At 63.6% G+C, this 22,771-nt stretch overlaps 4 protein-coding genes across 4 annotated transcripts; 2 read left to right on the top strand and 2 right to left on the bottom strand.

Moving 5' to 3' along the window:
• Positions 1-775: 775 nt before the first annotated feature.
• Positions 776-6,636, bottom strand: SSRP1 (structure specific recognition protein 1). The gene is made up of 16 exons (XM_005528991.3): positions 6,478-6,636; positions 6,093-6,278; positions 5,822-5,927; positions 5,154-5,344; positions 4,847-5,077; positions 4,654-4,757; positions 4,416-4,544; positions 4,032-4,253; positions 3,876-3,948; positions 3,334-3,472; positions 3,196-3,241; positions 2,574-2,697; positions 2,033-2,203; positions 1,708-1,790; positions 1,411-1,591; positions 776-1,166 (listed from the first exon to the last, which is right to left on the bottom strand). Exons 1-16 carry the CDS (start codon positions 6,529-6,531, stop codon positions 1,098-1,100), a joined length of 2,109 nt encoding a protein of 702 aa, XP_005529048.1. The 5' UTR covers positions 6,532-6,636; the 3' UTR covers positions 776-1,097.
• Positions 6,637-8,079: 1,443 nt separating this feature from the next.
• Positions 8,080-11,785, top strand: P2RX3 (purinergic receptor P2X 3). The gene is made up of 12 exons (XM_088057923.1): positions 8,080-8,219; positions 8,988-9,123; positions 9,206-9,277; positions 9,349-9,415; positions 9,742-9,835; positions 9,917-9,994; positions 10,177-10,318; positions 10,842-10,972; positions 11,068-11,161; positions 11,238-11,303; positions 11,483-11,560; positions 11,663-11,785. Exons 1-12 carry the CDS (start codon positions 8,080-8,082, stop codon positions 11,783-11,785), a joined length of 1,221 nt encoding a protein of 406 aa, XP_087914049.1.
• A 2,812-nt stretch (positions 11,786-14,597) lies between these two features.
• On the top strand, positions 14,598-15,983 carry APLNR (apelin receptor). Its single transcript, XM_014257856.2, has one exon. The coding sequence runs from the start codon at positions 14,672-14,674 to the stop codon at positions 15,785-15,787; it is 1,116 nt and encodes a 371-aa protein (XP_014113331.2). The 5' UTR covers positions 14,598-14,671; the 3' UTR covers positions 15,788-15,983.
• Positions 15,984-20,927: 4,944 nt separating this feature from the next.
• LRRC55 (leucine rich repeat containing 55) lies at positions 20,928-21,853 on the bottom strand. The gene is made up of 2 exons (XM_005528990.1): positions 21,244-21,853; positions 20,928-21,163 (listed from the first exon to the last, which is right to left on the bottom strand). The coding sequence occupies exons 1-2, from the start codon at positions 21,851-21,853 to the stop codon at positions 20,928-20,930; spliced, it is 846 nt and encodes a 281-aa protein (XP_005529047.1).
• Positions 21,854-22,771: the final 918 nt, after the last annotated feature.

Raw genomic sequence — 22,771 nt, forward strand, 5'->3', positions numbered from 1 at the left:
ACCGGCGCTGCTCATGCATATTCATGAGCGCCCCGGCCACGCCCCCGACAGCGGAGAGGGGGCGGGGCAGAGCGGCGCCGCGTGGCGGGCGGACCATAGAGAGGGGCGGCTGGAGAGTCCTCCAAAATGGGGGTGGGGGACACGCCGGAGACCTCCATCACCCCCCGAATCACCCTCGGGGGTCGGAACAGCCGGACAGGACCCCCTGGGCACCCCATGGAGCCCCCCCGTTGCAAATTATCCCATTCCCGGAGTCCTCCAACCGTGGGTCTGCTGCCGGAGGGCCAGTAATGCACATTTAGGTTGCTGTGACAATAGAGCCGCCCCCCACCATTTGGGCATCCAGGGTCCCTTGTGCCCACCGAGGACCCCCGGCTTCCGCCCCCGGGAGCTCCTGCTTCCCCGTGGCCCATCCCAGCGGTGCCAGTAAAGGCAGTGGAAGGAGGGGGGAACAGGCAGCCATGGGGTCCCCCCGGGGCTGGTTCCTGACCGGGAATTGGCTGCAATCAACACCGGAGGGGAAACAGGCCTTAATCGGATCAACCCCCTCATGAGGGAGGTAGAAAAACCCCCAAATGGCATCAGGATCGAGCGAGGGGCTGTAATTAGGAGCCCTGATGGCTGAGCAGGGGCTGGGGGCCGCTAATGGAGGGTGAGGAGAGAATGAAGTCAGCCCTGGAAGCGGTTCAAGGAGGGGAACAAGCTCACGGATGGCTGCAGGAAGGAAGGAGGGATGGGGGAGCCAGCCCCACACCCACACAAACACCATCACTAGGGTTTTTTTTTTATTCAACCCGAGTTGCCATGTCAACAGACCCAAAATACAAAAAAACAACACCAAAAAAAAACATCGAGGGAAGGAAAGAAAAGGAGAGAAACCCAAGTGTTTAGAAAAAATAAATTGATGGGATACAAATGTGCGGGACTGAGGAGCCTCTGGCACCTCCTGCCACCACAGGGTGCTGGGGGACAGGGGAACCTGGCCTTGCTCCCGGGTGGGAGCCATCCAGAGCCTGGGACCCTGGTCCCTGCCATGGGGCTGGCCCGCCCAGTTCTCTCCCGACCTGGGATCCAGCCTGGAGCCTGCTGGGATGGGGCTAATCCGAGCCGGATGCAGAGTCCTCTGAGCTGGGGGGAGGGCTGGCAGCCCCCTCGTCCTCCGAGTCCTGCAGGCAGGGGACAAAGAGGTCAGCAGGGGACAATGAAGGCAGGGCAGTATCCCCACTACAGAGGGAATAGGGTGATGGTGGTGACTTGGGGACACTCCAAGAGGTGTCCCAGTAACACAAACATAAGGTACTACAAGGACCCAGCCTCTCCAGCAGAAACCACCATGATGTTCCCCAAGGAAGAGGGACTGGGACCATCCCAGTTGTTCCCCAGGGACGAGGGACCAGTTGTGACCCCCACCTCCTTCTTGCTCTCTGCAGAGGAGCTCTCATCGCTGGACACAAATTCCTTGCTCTTGAAGCTGTCGCTCATGCCCTTAGCTGGGGACTTGGAGGATGAGGACTTGGAGGTGGTGCCTTTCTTGTCCCCTTTCCCCTTCACCTGCTTCTCCTGTTTCTTCTTCTTCTTCTTCGACCTCTCCCTGCGCAGGTGGGCAGAGGGGAGAGGAGCTGCATTACCTGGCTGGCAGCGCTCTGGCCCAGGGAACAGCCCATTTTGGGGGGCCAAGCCCTGCCAGCCCCTTGCCAGCACACTCACCCCCTGTGGCTGTCAGCCTTGCTGTATTCCTTCATGGCCTTCTCGTAGTCCCGCCTGGCATCTTCCGCCTTCCGATCCCACTCCTGCAGCCAGAGCACAGGGTCAGCGAGGCTGCCCCTCCTCCTCCACCATCCTCCAGCACCCACCTGCACCCCACCCTGCTCCCACTTCTGATCACCAAGCCCACCAGCCCAAGGACGTCCTCAACCCTTCCCAAATCCCCATCTGTGCAGTTCCAGGCTCCCAAGAACAAGGAAGGGTCTTCCATATCCAGCCTCCCCACCTGTACCAGGCCCAACTCTGCCCTGGGCCTCCCATCCCTCACCTCCTTCTTCTCCTTGGACATGGCCTTCCAGAGCTCCCCAGCCTTCTTGGACAGATCAGTGATGCTGATGCCAGGGTGGTCTGACTTGATCTTCTCCCGGCTGGCGTTCAGCCAGAGCATGTAGGCCGACATAGGGCGCTTGGGAGCGTTGGGGTCCTTCCCCTTCTTGCTCTGGGAGGTGGAGAACACTCATGGAACCTCAGTGCACCCCTGACCCAACACGTCGGGACCAGGCTCTGCTCACTTCTGCAACCCCAGCAATCCAGCTGCAGCCCTGGGAGAGGGGCTGGTGGGTCACAGCTGGGGGTCAGGCTGCTGAACAGCCCAGCAACAACCAGGATAGGCTGGGCATGGGAACATCACGCCCTTGGGAAAGGCTCAGCCTGGACCCATCTAGAGGCAGTGACGCCAGGCCTGGACAACAGCTCTGGTCAGCACACTGGTGAGTGCTGCAGGGGCTGAGGTGAGGCAGCTCAGGTGGGGCTGTGACCCTCCTGATCCCACTCCAGGAGCTGGTCCTGCTCCTACAGCAGCCCCTCACCTCCGGCTGCTTCTTGCGGGGCTTGCGGTCCTTGACGATCTTGGCCTTCTTGGCCGGCTTCTTGTCTTCACGGTCGCTGTCGCCATCACCGCTGGAGGAACTGGCTGAGGCATTGCTGTCAAACCTGCATGGGGGCATCAGCCTCAGAGCTGCTCCCAGACACCACAGCCCTGAGGCTTCCCGGGCTGGAGCTGCTCTGCTCCCGTTAACAGCCCTCAAGGGAGCGGCCTTCCACGAACACAGCTCATTGTGTTCTACTTCCTGGATATTTGGAGCTCTCATGATGCCAGGGCTCAGCTTCAAGTTCTCCCCACATCTCCCCCCCCATCCTCACACCCCTGCCTGGGGTTCTAACCCTCTTCCCAACTGTCCTCTTTCCTGAAAAGTGCAGCCAAGGCCTCCCCAGGAGCCCTTCCAGAACTCTCTCATACTGCCTAATGTCATTACAATGAAGTGAGCCCAGAACTGCCCCAGCTGCCCGCCCTTCCCAAATCCAGGGCTGTACAGTCCCAAATCTAGGTGATCCCAGTCATGCTGTGAGCATCTCTCAATGCTCACACAGCCCTAGAACACCACCTTCCTATGGGGCTTTTGGATAGAGACCTGCCTGGCCTCTACTCACTCTTCAGCCACATCATCATCCTCTTCTCCAGGGTTGAAGGACTCATCTGGAGGAGAAAGCAAGTGCTCAGTACTTTGGATCATCACGGGGAGCAGGAGCTGGAGCACCACAGCAGCCCCTCGCAGCCCCAGCCCTCACCTGTCTCCTCTCCAGAGCCATCACTGCTGTCATTGGCATTCTCCTCCCGGATCTTGCCCTCCTCTTTCATCCTCTCCAAGTAGGCATCATGCTGGTCCTCATCAGAGTCGGCATATTCATCATAGCTCTGCTTCATTCCCTGTGGAGAGGTGGGATGAGAGCCGCTCCCTGTGTCTCTCTCTGGAACACAGCCCTGGGTGAGCACGGCCCTGGGCATGCACAGGGAAGGGGACAGACATGACTATGTCCCCTCCTTCCCCCCTCAGGGCCCTGGAGAGAGGGGCAGAGCAGTTATGGGGGTTAGGGGGCCTTCTCACACCACGCTGGGGTTACTGGGTTAGTCAGAGACCACCACAGCCATGCACAGGAAACCTGCACCAGGAGGAGGAGGACAAAGAGGAAGGGATATCGCACGGACCTTTTTCCTCTACAAGGGCAAGGAGAGAAAAGAGAGGTGAAAAAAGGAGGGAAAAGCAGACAGACTGTGGGAGAAGGCAGTGCTAGCACCAGTGGGTGCGAGCCCTGCCCCACGTGGCTGATACCTCCTTCAGCCCCCGGTTCTTGATGTTCAGCTTCTTGGCATTGACAAAGTCGAAGAGCTTCCCGTACTCCTCCCTGTGGAAGAGGGCACGGTCAGGCCAGCTGTGCTGGGGAGCTCTGGTGGGCACAGCCAGGCTGGCCCCGCAGCCCACACCCACCTCTCGATGCTGCTGAAGGTGTACTGGGTGCCCTGCTTGGTCTCGATCTCAAAGTCGAAGGAGCGGGTGGTGGTGGTGCCTCGGGCAAAGTTGACGAAGGAGATCTCATCAAAGCGGATGTGCACGGGGGGCTTGTGAACGTAGATGAAGCCCCTCTCCAGTGGGTACAGCAACCCTGAACTGGCCTTGTAGGAGCAGGTGATGCACTGGGCTCCAGAGTGTCTGCAGGACAAACACTGCTATCCATGGGGACAAACACCCTCCCCGTGCACAGCCCTGGCAGACAGGCCCTGCTCCCCAGCACGAATCACACAGGGAGTCCCTTCCCCTACCTGGCCATGGGAATGAGGTGAAAAGAGAGGGACTGGCCCTGCAATCACTCACCCCTGGAAATTTCCAGGCACGGTGATCTTGCGGTTCACCAGTGCCTTCATCACCCGGCTGACCATCTCGTAGAGGGACCCTGACATGTTCTTGGTGAGCCGCCCCTCAAAGCGCTTCTCCACCTCCTCCCTGTGTGGAGGGAAGGAGGGCAGAGGTGAGAACTGAGTCTGGAGGGTAAGTACCTCCCTCAGGATCCAGGGAGGGGTCTGGGAAGCGGCGTGGCATCAGGAGAGCTCACTCATTCATGTTGAGGGTCAGGGAGATATCCTCATCCTTGGAGAAGAGCAGGATCAGGAAGTGGTAGCGGGTCTGGCCTTGCTTTATCGGGGGGTCCAGGCTGATCTGGAAAGAGAAGAGGAGGTGAAGACACAAAACCCTCCTGAACCACCCCTAATGCCCTTCCAGGGGAGGGCTGAGCCATTCCCACTCACCACAAAGAACATCTGGCGCTGGTCCTTGTGTGGGAGCAGGAAGAGGCGCAGCACAGTGGTGTAGGGGATCTTGTAGTCGAAGGTCTTGCCGTGCAGGTGCAGGAAGGTGGGGTAGATGCGGATGTCGTAGCGCCCCCGTGGCGTCAGGCACTGCAGCTCCCGGAAGATGCAGATGGCATCACCGGTGGCCTGGATCACGTCTGCCTTGGACAGCACGTTCTGGGCGAAGGCCTACGAAGGAAGAGGTCAGAAAGATCCCAAAGGGTCCCTCGCTGCCAGCCCCCACCCTCCTGCCAGCCCCACACACCTCCACGGGGTCCACACCGTCCTCCTGGGTGGGTGGCACGTAGAACCGGACCTCCATGAGCGAGACCTCAGCGTCATCGTTCTGGTGGAACTCCAGCGTCACCTCGTTCTTGCCCGTGGTGCACTGGGACACGTTGCTGAGCGGGATCTCGAACACCGGCTGCTCCCCGATGTCAAAGGACAGCAGCTGCCCTGTGGGGACATCACAGCCAGCTCACAGCTGTGCCCCACAAACCCCATCTCCAGACACAGTCTCGCTCGTCTCCAAAATCCAGCAGTGGCTCTGTTCTCAGATGCTCTCTGCATTCCCACCCTCCAAAATCTCCAGGCTTTCTCCCTTCCAGATGCATCCATGGAAATTGGCACTGAGCAGAAACACACAAAAAAAGGAGCTGTCTGACCCCATGTGTCCTTGTGCTGGAGGCACATCCACCAGCTCCCCTGACTCCCTTAAGAACGGCAGCTCTGCCACACAGGTGCAGATTTCACACCAAGCACAGAGCCCTGGGATTTAGGGCCCTCCTGCTCTCCTGAGATGGCAAATGTCCTCACTGTCCTTGAGGACATCCCCAGAAAGCAGCTGCTCCTAAGGGAATGGCTGGGGGAGCAGAACAACCACACTGGTAGGAACATCCCACCCCATGGCCTCAGGCTGCCATTGGAACTCACCTCCAAACCTCACTGTGCCCCAGTTCCAGCCCTTCACACACAGATCCTTCTCCATGAGCTCCAGGCAATAGTGGGCTTTGAAGAAATCTGAGAGCTTGTCAAATTCCTGGGTTGTGTAAGAGAGAGGGAAGACCATCAGGAACCACCAGTGCCCAGAGCCCCAAGTGAGACACAGCCCCTGGACATGGAGATGCAGGGGACAAAGCTGTTCTGGGGCTGGCAGGGAGCACAGCTGGATCTGGGAGAGTGGGAGCAGGGAACAGGGACTCACCGACTCCCGGAACCCGTCATACTTGTAGACGTGGCCGTTCTTGGTGAGCAGCTTGAGGCCGTGCCCCAGTGCCACGCGCCGCCACACGCCCTCAGCTAGTTCTGAGGCCTGGATGTTGTCCACCTTCCCTGTCTTGCTGTTCTTGAAGATGACGCCCTGCCGGCTCAGCCGCAGCCGCCCATCATTCTGTGGGAGAGCTGGGCATGAGGGGACTCCGTCCCATGGAGCCACCATGGCCCTGTTGGGTGCAGCCCTCCAGCAGCAGCACCACCAAGCAGCCACAGCTTCATCCCCCACACTCTCCTCATCATACAGCAATTGCTCCCACATCCACACCCCAACCCTGGAAGTCTCCCTGGGGCCATTCCCATGTCCCCTCGCTTACCATGGACCCCTTCACCTCCTGGTAGATCTCGTTGAACTCCAGCGTATCAGCCATGGCGGCTGCGGGGTGCGGGAGGGGACAGGGACGAGCTCAGGGAGGGTTCAGCAGCCCCCTCAGCCTGGCATGCCCGGGGCAGGGCAGAGGAGTCAGTCACGGCAGCTGCGGGAGGACAGCGGGTGAGCCAGGTGAGCTGGGCTCCTGACCCTCCCCAGCGCTCCCAAAACCAAACCTCATCCCTCTAAACTGCTCCCACCCCCAGCCCCGGCCGCAGCCTCTCGCGGTGGCACCGGACTCACCGATGGGGGCGACGCCCGGCCTCTCTCGCCCCCTTCCCCACATGTGCCGCGGCCCCAGAGCCACCCCTTCCTGCACCCCTCGGCCACCGCTGTGTCATCGCACCTCTCGAATCCTCCACCCCGGCTCTTCCCCTCCCTCTCCGCACCTCAAACCAGCCACAGCACCCGCAAATTCTTTCCGGGCCTCAGCTCCCAAGCGCCGCCCGGGCCTCCCCCCAACCCCAGGCCTGCCCCCTCGCCCCGAGCCTACTCACATCTCAGGCCTGTTCCCCCATCCCAGCCCGGGCTCCCCTGACTCCGGCTTCTCCCCCGCGAGATTCAAACACCCCCCCCCCCCCCATACCCCGGGCCATCCCACCGGGCCCCTCCGTGCTTTTCCCGCCCGCGCAGCGCGAACCCTGCGGAGCCGCCGCCACCGCCGCCGGGAGGCGCGCGGGCTTCCGCCATGGCGCCGGTCCGCGCGGGCGCCCCCTGGCGACGGGGCGGGGCCGTGCCGCGCTCGCCGCCGCACCGCGGGCGGCACCGCAGCGCTCCGGACGACCCCGCCCACAGAGGCGGTGGGGGCGGGGCTAGAGCGATCGAGACCCCGCCCCCCGGCCCGCCGCTCTGCCCCGCCCAGAACCATAGAGAGTAGGGGGGAGGCACCCTATTGGCCAGCGCGGGACGAGCCCCGTGACGTCACCTCGTGTGGGGACCACCCCCCCCCCCAAAACCCGGGGTGCCCCAAAGTGTTGGAACTGGTCAATGGGGCGGCCCAGAGCGGGGCACCCCCGAAAGCGCACGCAGGGGACACCCTCCTCCTGCTCCCCTGAGGGGGTGTCCCCCACAAACCAGGCTTCCTCGGTCTGGGGCGCATCCCCCACGTGCACCCCAACGCGGGGCTCCCCGGTCTCAGAATGGATCCCCCATTTGGGGCTCCCCACTACAGGGACCCCCGGAAAGGACCACGGCTGAACCCCTCCATCCCCCCAGAAAGGGGGGGCGACCCCTCCCGTCCCCCCGGGCCGTGCCCCCGCCCCCGGCCCCCGCCCTGCCCCCGCCTCCGCCCGCCCGCCCGCACCGCCCTCGCTGCCCGCACCCCTGCGGGTGCTGCCCACACCCTGCCGGTCCCCTCACCCTGCCCGTGCCCCTCCGGTACCCCTGCCGGTACCCGCGCCCGCGCCCTGCCCTGCCCGCATCCCCGCTCACTGCCCGCATCTCTGCCCTGCCCTTCCCGCATCGCCCTCCGTTCCCGCAGCCCTGCCTGCCACTGCCCTGCCCGCAGCCCTGCCCGTAACCCCGTCGCCGGCCGCCTCCCGCGCTGCCCATGTCCCTCCTGCGCTCCCGCACCCGCTGGGTGAGCGACTTCTTCTCCTACGAGACCACCAAGTCGGTGGTGGTGAAGAGCTGGGTGGTGGGAGTCGTCAACCGCGGCGTCCAGCTCCTCATCCTCGCCTATTTCGTCGGGTGAGCCCCCCTGGCAGCCGCCGGGACAACACCCGGGCACCTCTGGGACACCCTGGCCCGGGACATCCCTCGGGACACCGCCGAACCCTCTTCCCGGCACCGCGGCAGCGCGGTGACTCCCACTTGATGCTGGAGGTGACACCGGGGGGTGACAAGGGTGATGGAGGATGACGGCGTGTGGCAGCGGGGTCACAGCGAGGGGACACCCGGGCGGCGGTGTGGGGTGAGGGGGTGGCCAGGCCAGGAGTAGGGGGTGATGGAGCAGAGGAGGGACGGGAGAGCAGGTGACAAAATGTGTCAGTGCTGGGAATTCAGGTGTTCCGGAGCAGGTGACACGATGGGGATAGCCAGGAGACTGTGCCGCTTGACAAGGCGGGACAGAGGATGTCGGTGCATTTGACACAAAGGGGACAGCCGGAGAGCGTGCCGATGCAGTTGACAGGAGGGTGGCAGCGCAGGTGACATGATGGGGACAGCAAGGTGTCGTGAAGGGTGACACAAGGGGGACAACCAGGAGGGCATCTCGGATGGATGACGGGAAGGGGACAGTGCGGGTGACACCCGAGAAGCCGCTCGGCCCCAGGGGATGACAGAAGGGGGTCCCTGTGCCCGACTGCTCCCGGGGGGTGACGGCAGCCACCGGCGGAGGGATGTCAAGCGGCTGTCGGGGACGGGCAGCCGCTGGTGCTGACAGCTCCGGGCAGCTCCGGGGGTGCCGGGAGGTGCCGGTGGTGGCTGTCCCCAGCGTCACCCGCGGTGCTGTCCCAGCTGGGTGTTCCTCCATGAGAAAGCGTACCAGGTGCGGGACACCGCCATCGAGTCCTCCGTGGTCACCAAGGTGAAGGGCGTGGGGCGCTACGCGGGGCAGGTGATGGATACGGCCGACTACATCACGCCCCCCCAGGTGAGGACCGGGGACCGGAGGGGTCGCTGAGGGGCGCGGGGCCACCCCCCCGGACGGGTCGTGTGACAGCGACGTCCCTCAGGGCACCTCGGTGTTCGTGGTGGTCACCAAGCAGATCCGGACCGAGGACCAGGCGCAGGGCGTGTGCCCGGAGGTGCGGGGGGGCAGGGGGCGCTCGGGGGGACCCCTCGATGAGCCCCCCGTCCGCTGACCCCCGCCCCGCAGAGCGAAGCCGCGTTCCACTGCTCGGCGGACCGGGATTGCCGGGAGATGAGCCCGGGCACGAGCAACGGTGAGGGGACCCCGGTGGGAACGGGGGCTGGGGGGGCTGGAGGGACCGGGCGGAGCCACCACGGGCAGGAGTGAGGGACCCTTGGTGGGCTCAGGGAACTGGGGGTCCCGGGGTTCTGATGCGGCAGCTGGAGGTCTGGGGGGAGCCGGGGATCAGGGTCCCAAGGGTGCCGATGACAGTCCGGGGGTCCCAGGGGTGCTGACGGGGGGTCTGGGCTCTCAGGGGTGCCCCCGGGGGTACTGACAGGAGTACAGGGGTCCCAGGGGTGCTGACAGAGTTCAGGGCTCCGAGGTTCCAGGTGTGCTGACAGGGGTTAGGGGTCCCAGGGATGCTGACAGGGCGCTGCGTCCCCTACAACGCGACCCTGCACACCTGTGAGATCCAGGGCTGGTGCCCATCCGAGGTGGACACCGTTGACGTGTAAGTGGGGTCAGGGGGACAGAGGGAGGAGCAGGGGACATGCCCCCTGCCGTGTCCCCAGTGTCACCCCCTTTATTCTAGCCCCGTCATGCTGGAAGCTGAGAACTTCACCCTCCTCATCAAGAACAGCATCCGCTTCCCACTCTTTGGCTTTGAGAAGTGAGTGGCACAAGACATGGGGGGACACAGGGGGACACGAGGACAGGGGGATGGGGTAACACAGGGACAGGGGGACACAGGCACAGGATGGTGGGAGGACACTGGGATGGGGGTCCATGAATCCCAGACTGCTGCCTGATAGCACATCCCTCCATGTCCTCCGCATCCCCCTGTGTCCCCAGGACCAACCTGCCACCCCCTGGCAGTGGGGTGGAGCTGGGCCGGTGTCGCTTCCACCCACAGCTGCAGCCCCTGTGCCCCATCCTGCGCCTGGGGGATGTGGCACGTCTGGCTGGGCAGGACTTCCCTGTGCTGGCTGCCACCGTGAGCGAGGACACAAGGGACACGGGAGGGGGGGAGAATGGGGTGGGTGTGGGGACACAGGGGTACAAACAGGTGGGATGTAAGGGCATGGGGACATGGGACTTGGGGACAAAGACACGGGATGTGGACATGGGGACAAGGGACATGGGATGGTGATGGGGGGATTTGGGGTGGTGGCGTGAGGACATGGACAATGGGGACATGGGTTTGTATAACGTGGGGGGATGCAGGGGTGAGGGATGTTGGGAACAAGACATAGGATACAGGAGCACAGGACACAGAATGAGGATGTGGGGCTTGACACAGGGACATGGATGTGGGTGCATGGGGTTTGGGATGTGGGACATGGGATGTACAGACATGGAGATTTGAGACATGGGGTGCAGGGGGATGTGGAGCTTGGGGAGATGAGACTGTGGGATGTGGGTTCATGGGACACGGAGCCATGGGATGCAGGACTGTGAAACTGCGGACCTGGTGCCATGGGGCCAGGGTCCGTGGTGCTGATGCAGGGCTGGGGCAGGGGGGGGTGCTGGGGATCAAGATCGGGTGGGTGTGTGACCTGGACCAGGCCTGGGAGCACTGCCTGCCCCGCTACTCCTTCACCCGCCTGGACAGCCTGGCCCGGACCCCTGCCCCTGGATACAACTTCAGGTATGGCCAGGGCACACATGGAACAGGGGTGTGCACTGCCTGGCATGGCTCCTGTCCCCATGTCCCCACATCCCCATGTCCCCGTGTCCCCGCAGGCACGCCAGATATTACCGCTGGCCCGACGGCTCCGAGCGCCGCACCCTCATCAAGGCCTTTGGGATCCGCTTTGATGTCCTGGTGTACGGCAGCGTACGTGTGGGGCCGGGGACTCGGGGGGTCGCAGGGGGGTCGGGGTCTCCGGCCAACAAGGGCTCTGCACCCCCAGGCTGGGAAGTTTGGCATCGTCCCCACCCTCATCAACACGGTGGCTGCTTTCACCTCCATTGGTGTGGTGAGTTGTGGGTGTTCTCAGCCCCAGAGTGGGGACACCTCCCAGGGCAGAAGGGGCAATCCCATGTCCATGGGGCATGGGAACATGGCACAGCTGCAGGGTGACAGCGACCTGGCTCCATGGGGGCCTGAGGGTGCTCCGCAGCGCAGGGCCCCTCACCCCAATGCTGCCGCCCCCAGGGCACGGTGCTGTGCGACATCATCCTGCTCAACTTCCTCAAGGGCGCTGAGCACTACAAGGCCCGCAAGTTCGAGGAGGTCAGACATGGGGTACTGGGATTCCGAGGGATGGGGACACCTCCGAGGGGCTCGATTGACTGGGTGCAGCGACTTACCCAGTGCCTGTCCCCTGCCCCACAGGTGTCAGAGGCTGGCGTGCCCGCCACCCCTGCCAGCCCCACGGCGTGTCCCCCCGGAGCACTGGGGGCCTGCTCCCGGGACAAGCAATCCACCGACTCGGGCACCTTCTCCCTCAGCCTCTAGCCCCGGGGGCCATGGGACAGCCCCCCGCCTGTCCCCCCCACTGTGGGGCAGCCCTGCCTGGTGAGGGACTCACCGGGACCAGTCTTCAGTGTTCCCCCTGTGAGCCCCATCGGCATCTGACCGTCCGCAGCGCCCACCCCGAGTTGTCCCAGTACATCCCAGTGTCCCCAGTGCCCACACGGGGTGCCCCAGTCCTGTCCCTTGCCCCCAGGGTGCCCCCCCAGCACCTCCCTGTGCTCACCACCCGACGCCGAGGGGCTGCGCTCCCCTCCACTCCCAATAAACCCGTGGCTCGCAGCACCCACTCGTGTCCAGCCTTGGGGGGGCCGCAGGGCGGTCTTGGGGAGGCTGACGGGCAGAGTTGGGGTGCGGGAGCAGAGGGACAGGGGTGCTGTCCCTGGGAAGGGGGACACTGCAGGAGGAGCTGCCGACAGGAGGAGCGCTGTGCCCACAGCGCTGCCCGTGGAAGAGGGCACAGAGACACAGGAGTTGTGCCCTAGGGCTGTCACTTCCTCGGTCGGATGTGAGTAACTGCTGGATTCAGAGGAAGCCTCCGGATCCCTCCTCGTTCAGGGTCAAGCGCTGCCCTTCCTGCTCGGAGTGGGGGTCTGGCTCCTCATCCCATCCCGTGGGGGCTCCCACTCCAATCCCCCTGCAGAGCCAGTGGGGATGCTGTGAGGCCTGGCTGATTCCCAAAGGGAGCTGCTGGTGCCAAGTCCCAGGAATGACGAACGAGGGTCCCAGAGCCCCTCGCTGGTGCCCAGGGCAGCCCCCGCCCCGCAGGGGGAGCGGCTCCTGCCCTCCCCCCACTGCAGATAGCGGGGCTCCTTATCAGCCCCACGGATTCCTTATCAGTCAGCCTTGGCCACCCACCCACCACCCGTGGCCACCACAAACCCAGCCTGGGGGGTTCCTTCCCCAGCGCTGAGACCAATGGGACCCCCCGGGTGGCACTGAGGCCGACCACCCCAGCTTCCAGGACAGGGAGGGGGTGACTGGGACACTCAACCCGCAGTTTTTGGAAAGGGAAGAGACTGGAAACGGATTCATGTGTGGTGTCTGGAAAGGGATACTTGTGCTATGTTCCAATTAGGACAGAGATAGCTGGCATTGTTATTAATAGCCATTAATAGAACTGCTCATTAGCAGTCCTGCTCATTAGAGGGCCTCTGGACAGGGCGAGAGCAGCCCGGGGAGCCTCGCCGCGATCCCGGGGGGCTCATTAGCAGTACTGGTGTTTCCCCGTTAAAGCTGTTAATTAGCAGAAAGGCTCGAGTGTCTGCGCTGGGCACTGGGGGGGTTCCGGCCCTTCGTCATTCCAACTTGGGATTTGAACCGGAGCTGGGCACTCTCGCAGTTCTGCCACCAGTTGGAGCAGTTTTGGGGTTTAATACCTCTCTCCCCACAAGCCGGCTGTCCCGGCACCGAGATACGGGATCATTCCTTATCTCCAGCCTGATTAAGCCCTGGTTTGTTCTCCTGGCTGACACTGAAGCTCTGGGTGTCTGGTTCGGTGCTGCTGTGCCCCCACCTCTGAGGCCCCCTAATCTGCACCGCCATTGACCAGACCCTTTAAGCACTACACCACTCTGTCTCATTTTGGAGACCCCTGTGAGCTCTCGCCCCCTATTTCAGCCACTGAATTCCCCACACAACCCCTCCTTTACGCCTCTTTGCTGGTAAAAGGGCCCCACTGAGCTGGCGGAGGGTCCCGGGGGGCTCTGTGCCCCCCTCCAGTCTCTGTTGCTGCACTTAAACCTGCCCCTTCCCACAGCCTGTCCCGTGCTGAGTCCCCCCTTCAGCCCCAGCCCGGACCCCGCTGCATGTCCCGGGGGACTTGGGGCTCTTCAGATCTCACTCTGCAAAGTCCCACTCGGCTTCTTTGGTTCTTTTCCCCAGAGCTGGAATTGTGAGAGTTCAGTCCCAATGGCACGACCCCAGACCACAGCCCCACCACCGCGGGGGGGCTTCCCTCCCCCTCCCCCCAATATTTATTTGTGGGGTGGGGGGAAGTTTGTTCTTTCTTGGCTCAGAGCTGCCGCGTCCGGCTCCATGAGCAACCCGCGGAGCTGGGATACACCGAGAGGCTCCGGTGGCAGCCGGTCCTGCCACAGCTGCTGCCCTAAAATGGTCTTTTTACATCGTGGGGGGTCCCAGAACCACCTTCCACATCCAGGATTTTTGTTAAATGTATAAATCTCCTCGGCATGTTGCGCTCAAAGCGGGGCCCCGGTGCTGGGGGACCCCACGGAGTCACCACTGTGTGCACAGTGAGGTAAAGCTGGGAGCAAAACGGAGAATCCCAAGTGCCAAATGCCAAATGCACACCCTCCCCCGCCACCAGTGCGACCCCCCCACTGCGACACCACCCCCCCACTGCGACCCCCACGCCCCCCCTCCGCTGCCAAGTGCCCGATGTGACACTGCCCATGCGAAATGCAGCCCCGATGTGTGACACCCCGGCGCTGAATGCGGCGCCCTGAGGTGAAACCCCAAATGCTGCCTGGAGCCCCCCCGTTCCCGAGCTCCCCAGCGCTGCCGCCCTGACCCCAGCACCGCACTCCACCGTGGTGGGCGACCAAACCCCCCGGGCGTGGCGGGGCCGGGGTTATCTCGGGGGTTGACAGGCGGGTGAGAGCTCGGTAAAACCCCCCGGGCAGGAGCCAGATGGAGGTGGGGGGAGCTGTGAAGTTTCCCACGGGGGCGCCCCCCGGCCCTGCCTCCTGCCCGGTCCTGTCCGTCCCCTCCGGGAGGAGGGCTGGGAGGAGGAGGAGGAGGAGGAGGAGGAGGAAGGGGAGGTAACGCGGTGGGATTCGCGGGCGGCTCAGGGGCCGGAGGAGCGGGTGAGCCCGGGATGAGCTGAGCGGAGCGGAGCCCAGCGCCGGGATGGAGGAGGCGACGGACGCCTACACCTACGGCTTCGACAACGATACGGACTGCGAGTACACGGAGTGGGGCCCCTCGCTGGCTCTGCTTCCCACCATCTACCTGCTGGTCTTCCTGCTGGGCACCACCGGCAACGGGCTGGTGCTCTGGACCGTCTTCAAGGGCGGCCGCGACCGCCGGCGCTCGGCCGACACCTTCATCGCCAACCTGGCCGTGGCCGACCTCACCTTCGTGGTCACCCTGCCCCTCTGGGCCGCCTACGCCTGGCTGGGCTACCACTGGCCCTTCGGCACGGCCGCCTGCAAGGTCAGCAGCTACCTGGTGTTCGTCAACATGTACGCCAGCGTCTTCTGCCTGACCGGTCTCAGCTTCGACCGCTACCTGGCCATCGTCCGGCCGCTGGCCACCGCCAAGCTGCGCTCGAGGGTCAGCGGGCTGGTGGCCACCGTGGCCCTGTGGCTGCTGGCGGCCCTGCTGGCCCTGCCCGCCCTGGTGCTGCGGCGGGCGGCCGCCCTCGGCGGGGACAGCAAGATCACCTGCTACATGGACTACGGGGACTTGGCGGCGCAGGGGACTGAGGGCGCCTGGGAGGTGGGGCTGGGGCTCTCCTCCACCGCCCTGGGCTTCGTGGCTCCCTTCGCCGTGATGCTGACCTGCTACTTCTTCATCGCCCGCACCGTGGCCACTCATTTCCGCCGGGAGCGGGCCGAGGGGCCCCGCAAGCGCAAGCGCCTCCTCACCATCATCACGGTGCTGGTGGCCGCCTTCGGGGGCTGCTGGCTGCCCTTCCACCTGGTCAAGACCCTGTACGTGCTGATGGACCTGGAGGTGCTGCCCTGGTCCTGCGCCCTCCACACCTTCCTCAACAACCTCCATCCCTACTGCACCGGCATCGCCTACATCAACAGCTGCCTCAACCCCTTCCTCTACGCCTTCTTCGACCCCCGCTTCCGCCACGCCTGCGCTGCCCTCCTCTGCTGCCGGACCCCCGGCCCCGGCCCCGAGCGCTCCGCCAGCTACTCCTCGGGGCACAGCCACCCCCCCGGTGGCAAGGGGGGCCCCGGCCCGGGGGGCAAGCTGGACCCCGCCACCCAGGAGACGCTCTTCCGTGCCTGAGCCCCTCCCGGACCGCCCCCGGCGCCCCCCGAGCTGGTCTACTCGGGGGGACACCCCCCCCACACATCCGCCTCGCCCCAAAGCCTGGCTTGCTTTGGGGACCCGCCGCTGGAAAGCCCTGCTCGCTGGAAGGGGAAACTGAGGCACAGCCGGGGAGGAGCCCCTGGGGGGCTCAGGCAGGGGCGGCTTCCCCGGCATCCCCAGGGCTTTGTGTTTTATTACAAATAAATGAATTTTGTTTAAAAAAAGAGCAGGCTGTGCTCAGTTCCCTCGGGGGCCGGGGGGATGTGGTGGGAGGGAGAATGGGGGGGTGGGGGTACGGCTGGGTTTTAGGGCATCTGTGAGGGAGGGTGCAGTGTGTGGGGGGGTGTTTGTGTGCACTATTGGGGGGTCTCGGCCTGGGACAGATCCTCCTGGACTCTTCCTCAGCAACACTTTGGGAAGTGCAGGAAAACCTCCATCCCAACCCTTCGGAGCACTGCAGCACCGGGATGGGGGTGTTTGACCCCGTGGGGTGGGCACCTGCCTGCCCCAGCCCCCCAGCTGTGATTGTATCAGGCAGCAGCACTGTCCCACCAAATCCCATTTTGGGGCTTTTATCCTTATCTGAGGCTGGGATGAGCCCCGCGTGACTCACCTGGGCGTGAAAACAGGACCTGGTGCTGTGAAACACCCAAACCTGAGGGATGGGGACATGGGACCCCCCGGGTGCGGATGGGGACAAGGGACCCTCTGGGTATGAAGAGGGACACAGGACCCTCTGGATGCTGATGGGGGCTTTGGGCACTGGGCAGGACCCCGGCTCACCCCAACTAGGATTTGGATGAGCCACCAAATGGCTCCTGTCCCATTTCCCCCCCACCCCAGCCCCCGCTGCTTCCTGAGGCTCTGCTCGAAATAAATCTTCCCCCTATTTGCTATTTACATCCTTCATTTATCGGTGATGAACTATCCTGTCTCCTCAGCCTTTGTTCTCTCTTGGAAAGGATGCGGGATCATTACTGGGTTCCTTGGGATGCTTCCCGTCGGGGGAGCTGCCTCCGCCTTCCTGCCGGCCCCACCGTGTTTGGGGGCCACTGCCCGAGGTCTCCCTGTGTGGGGACAGTCCTTTGTCCAGAGAAAGGGAATGGAGGGGGCGGCCAGGGGGCTGGGGACTGCACAATCCCCCACCTGGAGGGGTGAGAGCCTCCTTGAGGGTTTTGGGGAGTTTCCAGATGGATCTGATTTGGTCTAAGGGCTGGAGGAGCTTGAGGAATGGGAATGTTGCATCCAGGGACACGTCCCAAATTGTGTTTACATTCCAGTGCCATCCAGGCTCCCTCAGCCTGGAGAGACCCCTGGATAACTCTCATCCATCTGTCAATCCAGCTGTCCATCCATCAGTCCAACAGTCTCATCCATCCATCCATCCATCCATCCATCCATCCATCCATCCATCCACCCACGGGCTAACGGTTTTGGGGTTACAGGGGCAGTGCTGGGTTGATGGTTGGACTTGATCTTAAAGGTCTCTTCCAACCTTAATGATTCTATGATTTTTCCCTTCTCTCCCTCCCTTTGCCCATCCCTCCATCCCACCATTCTCCTTTCCCTCCCTCTCTCCATCTCTCCCTCTCTCCCTCCATCCCTCCACCACCCCCAAATACCCCAACACTATGGGGGTGTCGGCTTTGCTGCTTCCCCCTCGTCCGGCTCAGCCGCCGGGCGCGGAAACGGCCGCAGGCGCCCGGCCAGCGGAGACGGAGCTGCAGACTTTCTATCCGCGTCTTGGAGATTTCCCTTTCCCTTCCAGGAGGGAAATGTTTAGCTGAGGAGTCTCTGGGGAGATATGCAGGGACGCTCCAGAAAATAACAAGGCCGGGGCTGGGGGTGGGGGCAGCAGGGCCGGACCACCCGTCGGAAGAAGATAAGGAAGGTGTTGCCTTCCTGAGAGTGCCTGGGGAAGATGAGGAGGGAAGATAGAGGAGGGACAGGGGGCACGGGGGGATGGGGAGCATCCTTGGGAAGGATGGCTGGGGAGTGGGGGCTGGGTGTGATCCTCAGGGAGCCTGGGGACCCTCAAACCCCATAATGTGATGCCCTGAGGATGCTGCAGTTCCCGGGGGGCACGTCCATGGGTCCCCAAACCGTGGTGGCAGGAATGTGATACTGGGAAAACAGATTATTCTGCACAGGGAGTAGAAGTGGGCTTTGGGGAGGATGGATGCACCAGGGACAGGAGACAAGGATGGGGACAGGGGGACAGCTCCCCACTCCCCCGACAGCTGCTCCCCTCCCCCTCCCCGCTTTTCCAAGTTGCCAAACGGGATGTTCATCCCCTCCAACCTCCCCCGCCTCGCATCCCGCCCGGGGGTGCCGAAATAATCTGGTGGTGCTAAGGATGTCGCCGGGCGTCCCCTTTGAAGTGGCCTCCGTGTTTACAGCCCGGCTCGGGCTCCTTCACACCTCCCGCCCCAAGGCAAACGGGGCGGGGGGGGGGGGAACCATGTAGGTGGGGGGGCTGCAGCTCCCGTTTGTGCCGGGAAAACTCGGATTTGCCAAAGCCGCGGGAAAGCTTTGGCACCACACCCAGGGCTCAAACTTTTGTCACTGTGGGGCGGGAGCGGTGACCGTCGGTGATGGCATTTCGGGGGGGTCCCTGTCTCGGTGTGTTCCCACCGTGCCAAGCCCTGGGTGACGCACCCGACACCCCTTGGGGGGCCGGTCCAATCTCCCCCATCCCCCCCATTGTCAGGGGACCCTCAAAGGTCTGGTGGGCCCTGTGTGACCCTGCAGGACTGAGGAATGGACAGAGAGAGAAAAAGGAATGGAAAGGTTGGGGGGCAGTTTGGGTGGGTGGGGGAGGTTTGGGATGGGAGATGGGATTGGATGGATGGATGGATGGATGGATGGATGGATGGATGGATGTGTTGGGAGGAAGGGAAAGAGGGATGGATGGCTGGATGTACGGACACGCAGGGCAATGCCGGGGTTTGGGGGTGCCCCGGGAGCCGCTGTCCATCCTCTGCTCCCATCTCTCCCCCGGAGCTGCCAGCGCGGCCGGACGCGGCACAGCTGCTGCCCGACCTCTGGGCTCCGGCCAGGCGGGACCGGCCCCGCGTCCCCCCGCCCGCCGGAGGGGGTCCCGTGGAGGTGACCCAGCAGCCACAGCTGGGCCCCACAGGGGCCGGGAGATGCTGCCGGAGGAATAACAGGAAGCGCTGGAGGGAAAAGCACGGCTGATGCCTTCTGCAGGCTGTGGGACATCGCCTGTGCCCTCTGCACGCACCCGGCTGTCCGTCACACACATGTCCCTGTCACACACACACCGTGTCCCCCCGCCACACGCGTGTCCCGGCCCCGGCTGCGCTGACACTCTTTATTGTCGAGGTTTGGCGCTGAAAAAGTGCCCCGTGGTACAAAACCCGCGGTTACAAAACGTACAAAGAGCGGGGTTGGGGGAGAAGAGAGAAAAAAGAAAAAGAAAAAGAAAAAGAAAAAGAAAAGAAAAGAAAAGAAAAGAAAAGAAAAGAAAAGAAAAGAAAAGAAAAGAAAAGAAAAGAAAAGAAAAGAAAAGAAAAGAAAAGAAAAGAAAAGAAAAGAAAAGAAAAAAGAAAAGAGAAAAGAAAAGAAAAGAAAAGAAAAGAAAAGAAAAGAAAAGAAAAGAAAAGAAAAGAAAAGAAAAGTAAAGAAAAGAAAAAAAAGAAAAGAAAAGAGACAGAAAAGGAAAAAATTTAAGATAGAAGACGGAAAGGAAAGGAGAGGAAAGGAGAGGAAAGGAGAGGAAAGGAAAGGAAAGGAAAGGAAAGGAAAGGAAAGGAAAGGAAAGGAAAGGAAAGGAAAGGAAAGGAAAGGAAAGGAAAGGAAAGGAAAGGAAAGGAAAGGAAAGGAAAGGAAAGGAAAGGAAAGGAAAGGAAAGGAAAGGAAAGGAAAGGGAGAAACAATAAAATCAAAAGACAAGGAGAAACAAAAGGAAAATAAAACATAAATATGAATACAAAAAGAAGAGGATGAGGGTGAGGCAGAGGAAGGAGCTGGTGGGATGCAGGTGGATGCTCCATGCCCGTGTGGCTGGTCCAGGGGTGCAGGAGTTGTGGGGGGTGCAGAGGGTGTGGAGCAGGGGTGTTCTTGGACTCACCAAAAGGAAAATAATAAAAACCCAGACAAAATAAAGAAGGCAGAGGCCAGGTTCCCTTTCCCGGGGGCAGCGCTGGGGCTGGGGTGCAACTGGAGCCCTTTTGGGGTGGGTTGCGGTTAAACCAAACCCCCCTCCCCATGCACTCAGCCTCCATGGGGGACAGGGGAAGGGACAAAGCAATCCCTGGGTGACCCCAGCCCTGAGCCCCCACTCCCCACCTGATCTGCTCCTATGGTGACAGGGTGACACAGTCACTAGGGACATGGCCATCCCGGCTGGACAGAAGGTCGTTGGCTTTCTGCTTTTTTTTTCTTTTTTTTGCCCTTTCTTAGAACTCCTTCCACCTCCCAAACCTCCCCCAGGGTGGGCAATGCTGGTGCCCAGCTTGGGCCCCGAAGAGGAGGAAGATGCCATCCCTGGAATGTGCCATCCCTGGGAGATCCCATCCCCTGGAGATGTCACAGCCCATCCCACTCGGTGGTCCCATTGCTGTCCCAGCACACCCCGGTGTCACCACCGAGGTGCAGGCACACCCTGGAACAGTGGTAGAGAGCTGGGTGTCAGCAGCGCTTCCTGCCCCCCTGGATTTTTGGGGAGGCTGGAGAGTATGTGCAGGATTTGGGGGGCTCCAGGGTGCTGCTTTGGGGCTGAAAGCAGGGATTTCCTCGATGCCCCAAGGAGAGTGGCTGTGGTCCCCAAGACACACACACTTTGTCTCTCCCAGGCAGAGGTGGGGGGTTCCCAGGGGATTCCCAAATCGCTGCCTCAACCAGTCCTGGGCAGTGGGAACAGCACAGGAGGGGGTCCAAGCTCACGGTGATGGGGGGGTGCAAAAACTCCCCACTTTGGGGCAAAAGGAAGCAGGGCTGTCCCCTGGCGTCCCCGGCGTCTCGAGGGCCACCCCGGCGCAGGGGGCGGCAGGAGGGGACGCGGACAAGGCACAGTCTGGTGTCCCCGCGGGGGCGGCCGGGCCGGGGGGTGGCCGGGGCGGGGGTCTCTCGGCGGCGGTGCCGGCAGCGGTCCCTAAACATCCTCGTCCTCGCTGGCCTTGCTCCAGCGGTGGCAGCAGTTGGCCGTGATGCCCAGCAGGAAGTTGGTGGCCACCGAGGCGATGGAGACGACAAAGCCAACGAAGGCGATGAAGAGATAGTCGTCGAGGGTCAGCGTGAGGTGGCAGGCCTGGAAGCTCTCCTCTGTCAGCGACAGCAGCGGGGCCCCCGCCACCTCCGGGGGAGCCCAGCACTCCGCCTGCTGCGAATCTGCGGGACGGAGGGATGGCGTCAGCCCGGCCACCGACCCCCGGGCGGGACAGGGCGCGGGGGGGCCCGGCAGCACCTACCCGAGGAGCAGCGCTGGATGCGCCCCCGCAGCCACTTGAGGAGGGGCTCCATGGCACAACCGCAGAGCCAGGGGTTTCCCCCCAGGCGCAGCCCCACGAGGCCGGGCAGCCCCTCCAGGGCGTCGAGGCTGAGGGCGGCCAGGCCGCCGTAGCTGAGGTCCAGCTCGCGCAGCTGGGCCAGGCCGCGGAAGGCCTGGGGGTGGACGCGGCGCAGCCCCGGGTTGTGGCTGAGGTCGAGGCGCAGCAGCGCGCTGGCCTCGCGGAACATGTCGGCGGGCACCAGGCTGAAGTTGTTGTAGCTGAGGTCCAGGTGCGCCAGGCGCCGGGCGCCGCGGAACAGCCCGGCCGGCAGCGCCGCCAGCGAGTTGTTGCGCAGGTCGAGGGCGCGCAGCTGCCCGTAGCAGCCCAGGTAGCCCGGCGGGATGCTGGCGATGCGGTTGTGGGCCAGGCTCAGGTTGCCGGTGTCCAGCGGCAGCTCGGGGGGCACGGAGAAGAGCCGCTGCCCGCTGCAGTCCACCGCCTGCCCGCGGCAGCTGCACAGCACCGGGCAGCCCGCGCCCGCCGCCGCCACCGCCGCCGCCGCCGCCAGCAGCCAGGGGCCCAGCAGCATGGCCTCGTGGCCGCGGCCCTCACGGGGCGCCGGGGGCCATCCCGCCCGCCCGCTCACGCCGAGGGCTGCCGGCGGCCGGCCGCGGGGCCGGGTTCGCGGCGGTCACAGCGACGTTCCCGGCATCCCGGCGGCATCCGGGGGTCGACGCCAAGCCCTCCGGGGGCTCCGGCGGGGCCGGCGTCGGGCCGTCACCGGCTGCCTGCGAGCGAGAGGACGGGGGAAAGCCGTGCCGGCCACACGCCCCGGCGGGGGGGCCGCAGCTGTTGCGGCCCTGGGGTGGCCTCTGGGGCAGCCTCACCCTCCCCGTGCCCCCCGGGTCAGGGTCACTCCTCCAAGCATCCCCCGGGGATTCCAGGCAGAAAAGGGCCCCCCCAGTCCTTCTGACCTTGGGCAGCCCATCCTAGCCGGTGATGGGCAGAGCAGAGGTGCTGCTCCACTGCCCCTCACCGGTCCCCGCCAGCCCCCAGTCACTACGAGCTGGGGTGCCAGGGACACCCTCCCCACCTCTCTCTCGGGGCAATATCCCCATTCCCTGCACTCACCGGGGTCCTCCCAGGCCTGCCCTCGCCCCTCACCACCTGACCATGTCTGCTCCATCCTCCCTCGCCGCACCCCCCAGCTCCATCCTCTCCCACCTTGCCCCGGTCGCTCCCCATCCCCACAGCGCCCCGGCCCCCCCGTGAGGCCGGGATGCCCTGGGGTACTCACTGGCCAGGGAGGGAGCAGGGCCTGGCTCCCTGCGGTGATGTGGGGATCCTGAGTGGCGATGTGGAGGGCTCTGGATGGTGATGGGGGGTCCCCGGTGGCCGCCCACACCCCGGAGGCCGCCAAGTCGGGAGCTGGGCTTCGGCAGCGGTGGCCAAGGCTGCTGCGAGCCTGGAGATGGGAGCAGGTCTTTCCCCACCTCCTTCCTCCCCT

Source organism: Pseudopodoces humilis, chromosome 7 (genome assembly GCF_049639895.1).
Source record: "Pseudopodoces humilis isolate 2021_Gansu_Grassland_sample_001 chromosome 7, ASM4963989v1, whole genome shotgun sequence".
NCBI classification, from domain to species: Eukaryota; Metazoa; Chordata; class Aves; order Passeriformes; family Paridae; genus Pseudopodoces; species Pseudopodoces humilis.

Excerpts from the sequence above, each read along its gene's own strand:
- LRRC55 (XM_005528990.1), bottom strand. The coding sequence starts at position 21,853 with ATGCTGCTGGGCCCCTGGCTGCTGGCGGCGGCGGCGGCGGTGGCGGCG. Across the intron at positions 21,164-21,243 it reads CATCCAGCGCTGCTCCTCGG|ATTCGCAGCAGGCGGAGTGC; the intron begins GTAGGTGCTGCC and ends TCCGTCCCGCAG.
- APLNR (XM_014257856.2), top strand. The coding sequence starts at position 14,672 with ATGGAGGAGGCGACGGACGCCTACACCTACGGCTTCGACAACGATACG.
- P2RX3 (XM_088057923.1), top strand. The coding sequence starts at position 8,080 with ATGTCCCTCCTGCGCTCCCGCACCCGCTGGGTGAGCGACTTCTTCTCC. Across the intron at positions 10,973-11,067 it reads GCCCCTGGATACAACTTCAG|GCACGCCAGATATTACCGCT; the intron begins GTATGGCCAGGG and ends GTGTCCCCGCAG. Across the intron at positions 11,561-11,662 it reads AGGCCCGCAAGTTCGAGGAG|GTGTCAGAGGCTGGCGTGCC; the intron begins GTCAGACATGGG and ends CCTGCCCCACAG.
- SSRP1 (XM_005528991.3), bottom strand. The coding sequence starts at position 6,531 with ATGGCTGATACGCTGGAGTTCAACGAGATCTACCAGGAGGTGAAGGGG. Across the intron at positions 3,949-4,031 it reads ACCTTCAGCAGCATCGAGAG|GGAGGAGTACGGGAAGCTCT; the intron begins GTGGGTGTGGGC and ends CCTCTTCCACAG. Across the intron at positions 3,242-3,333 it reads TGGCTCTGGAGAGGAGACAG|ATGAGTCCTTCAACCCTGGA; the intron begins GTGAGGGCTGGG and ends TTTCTCCTCCAG.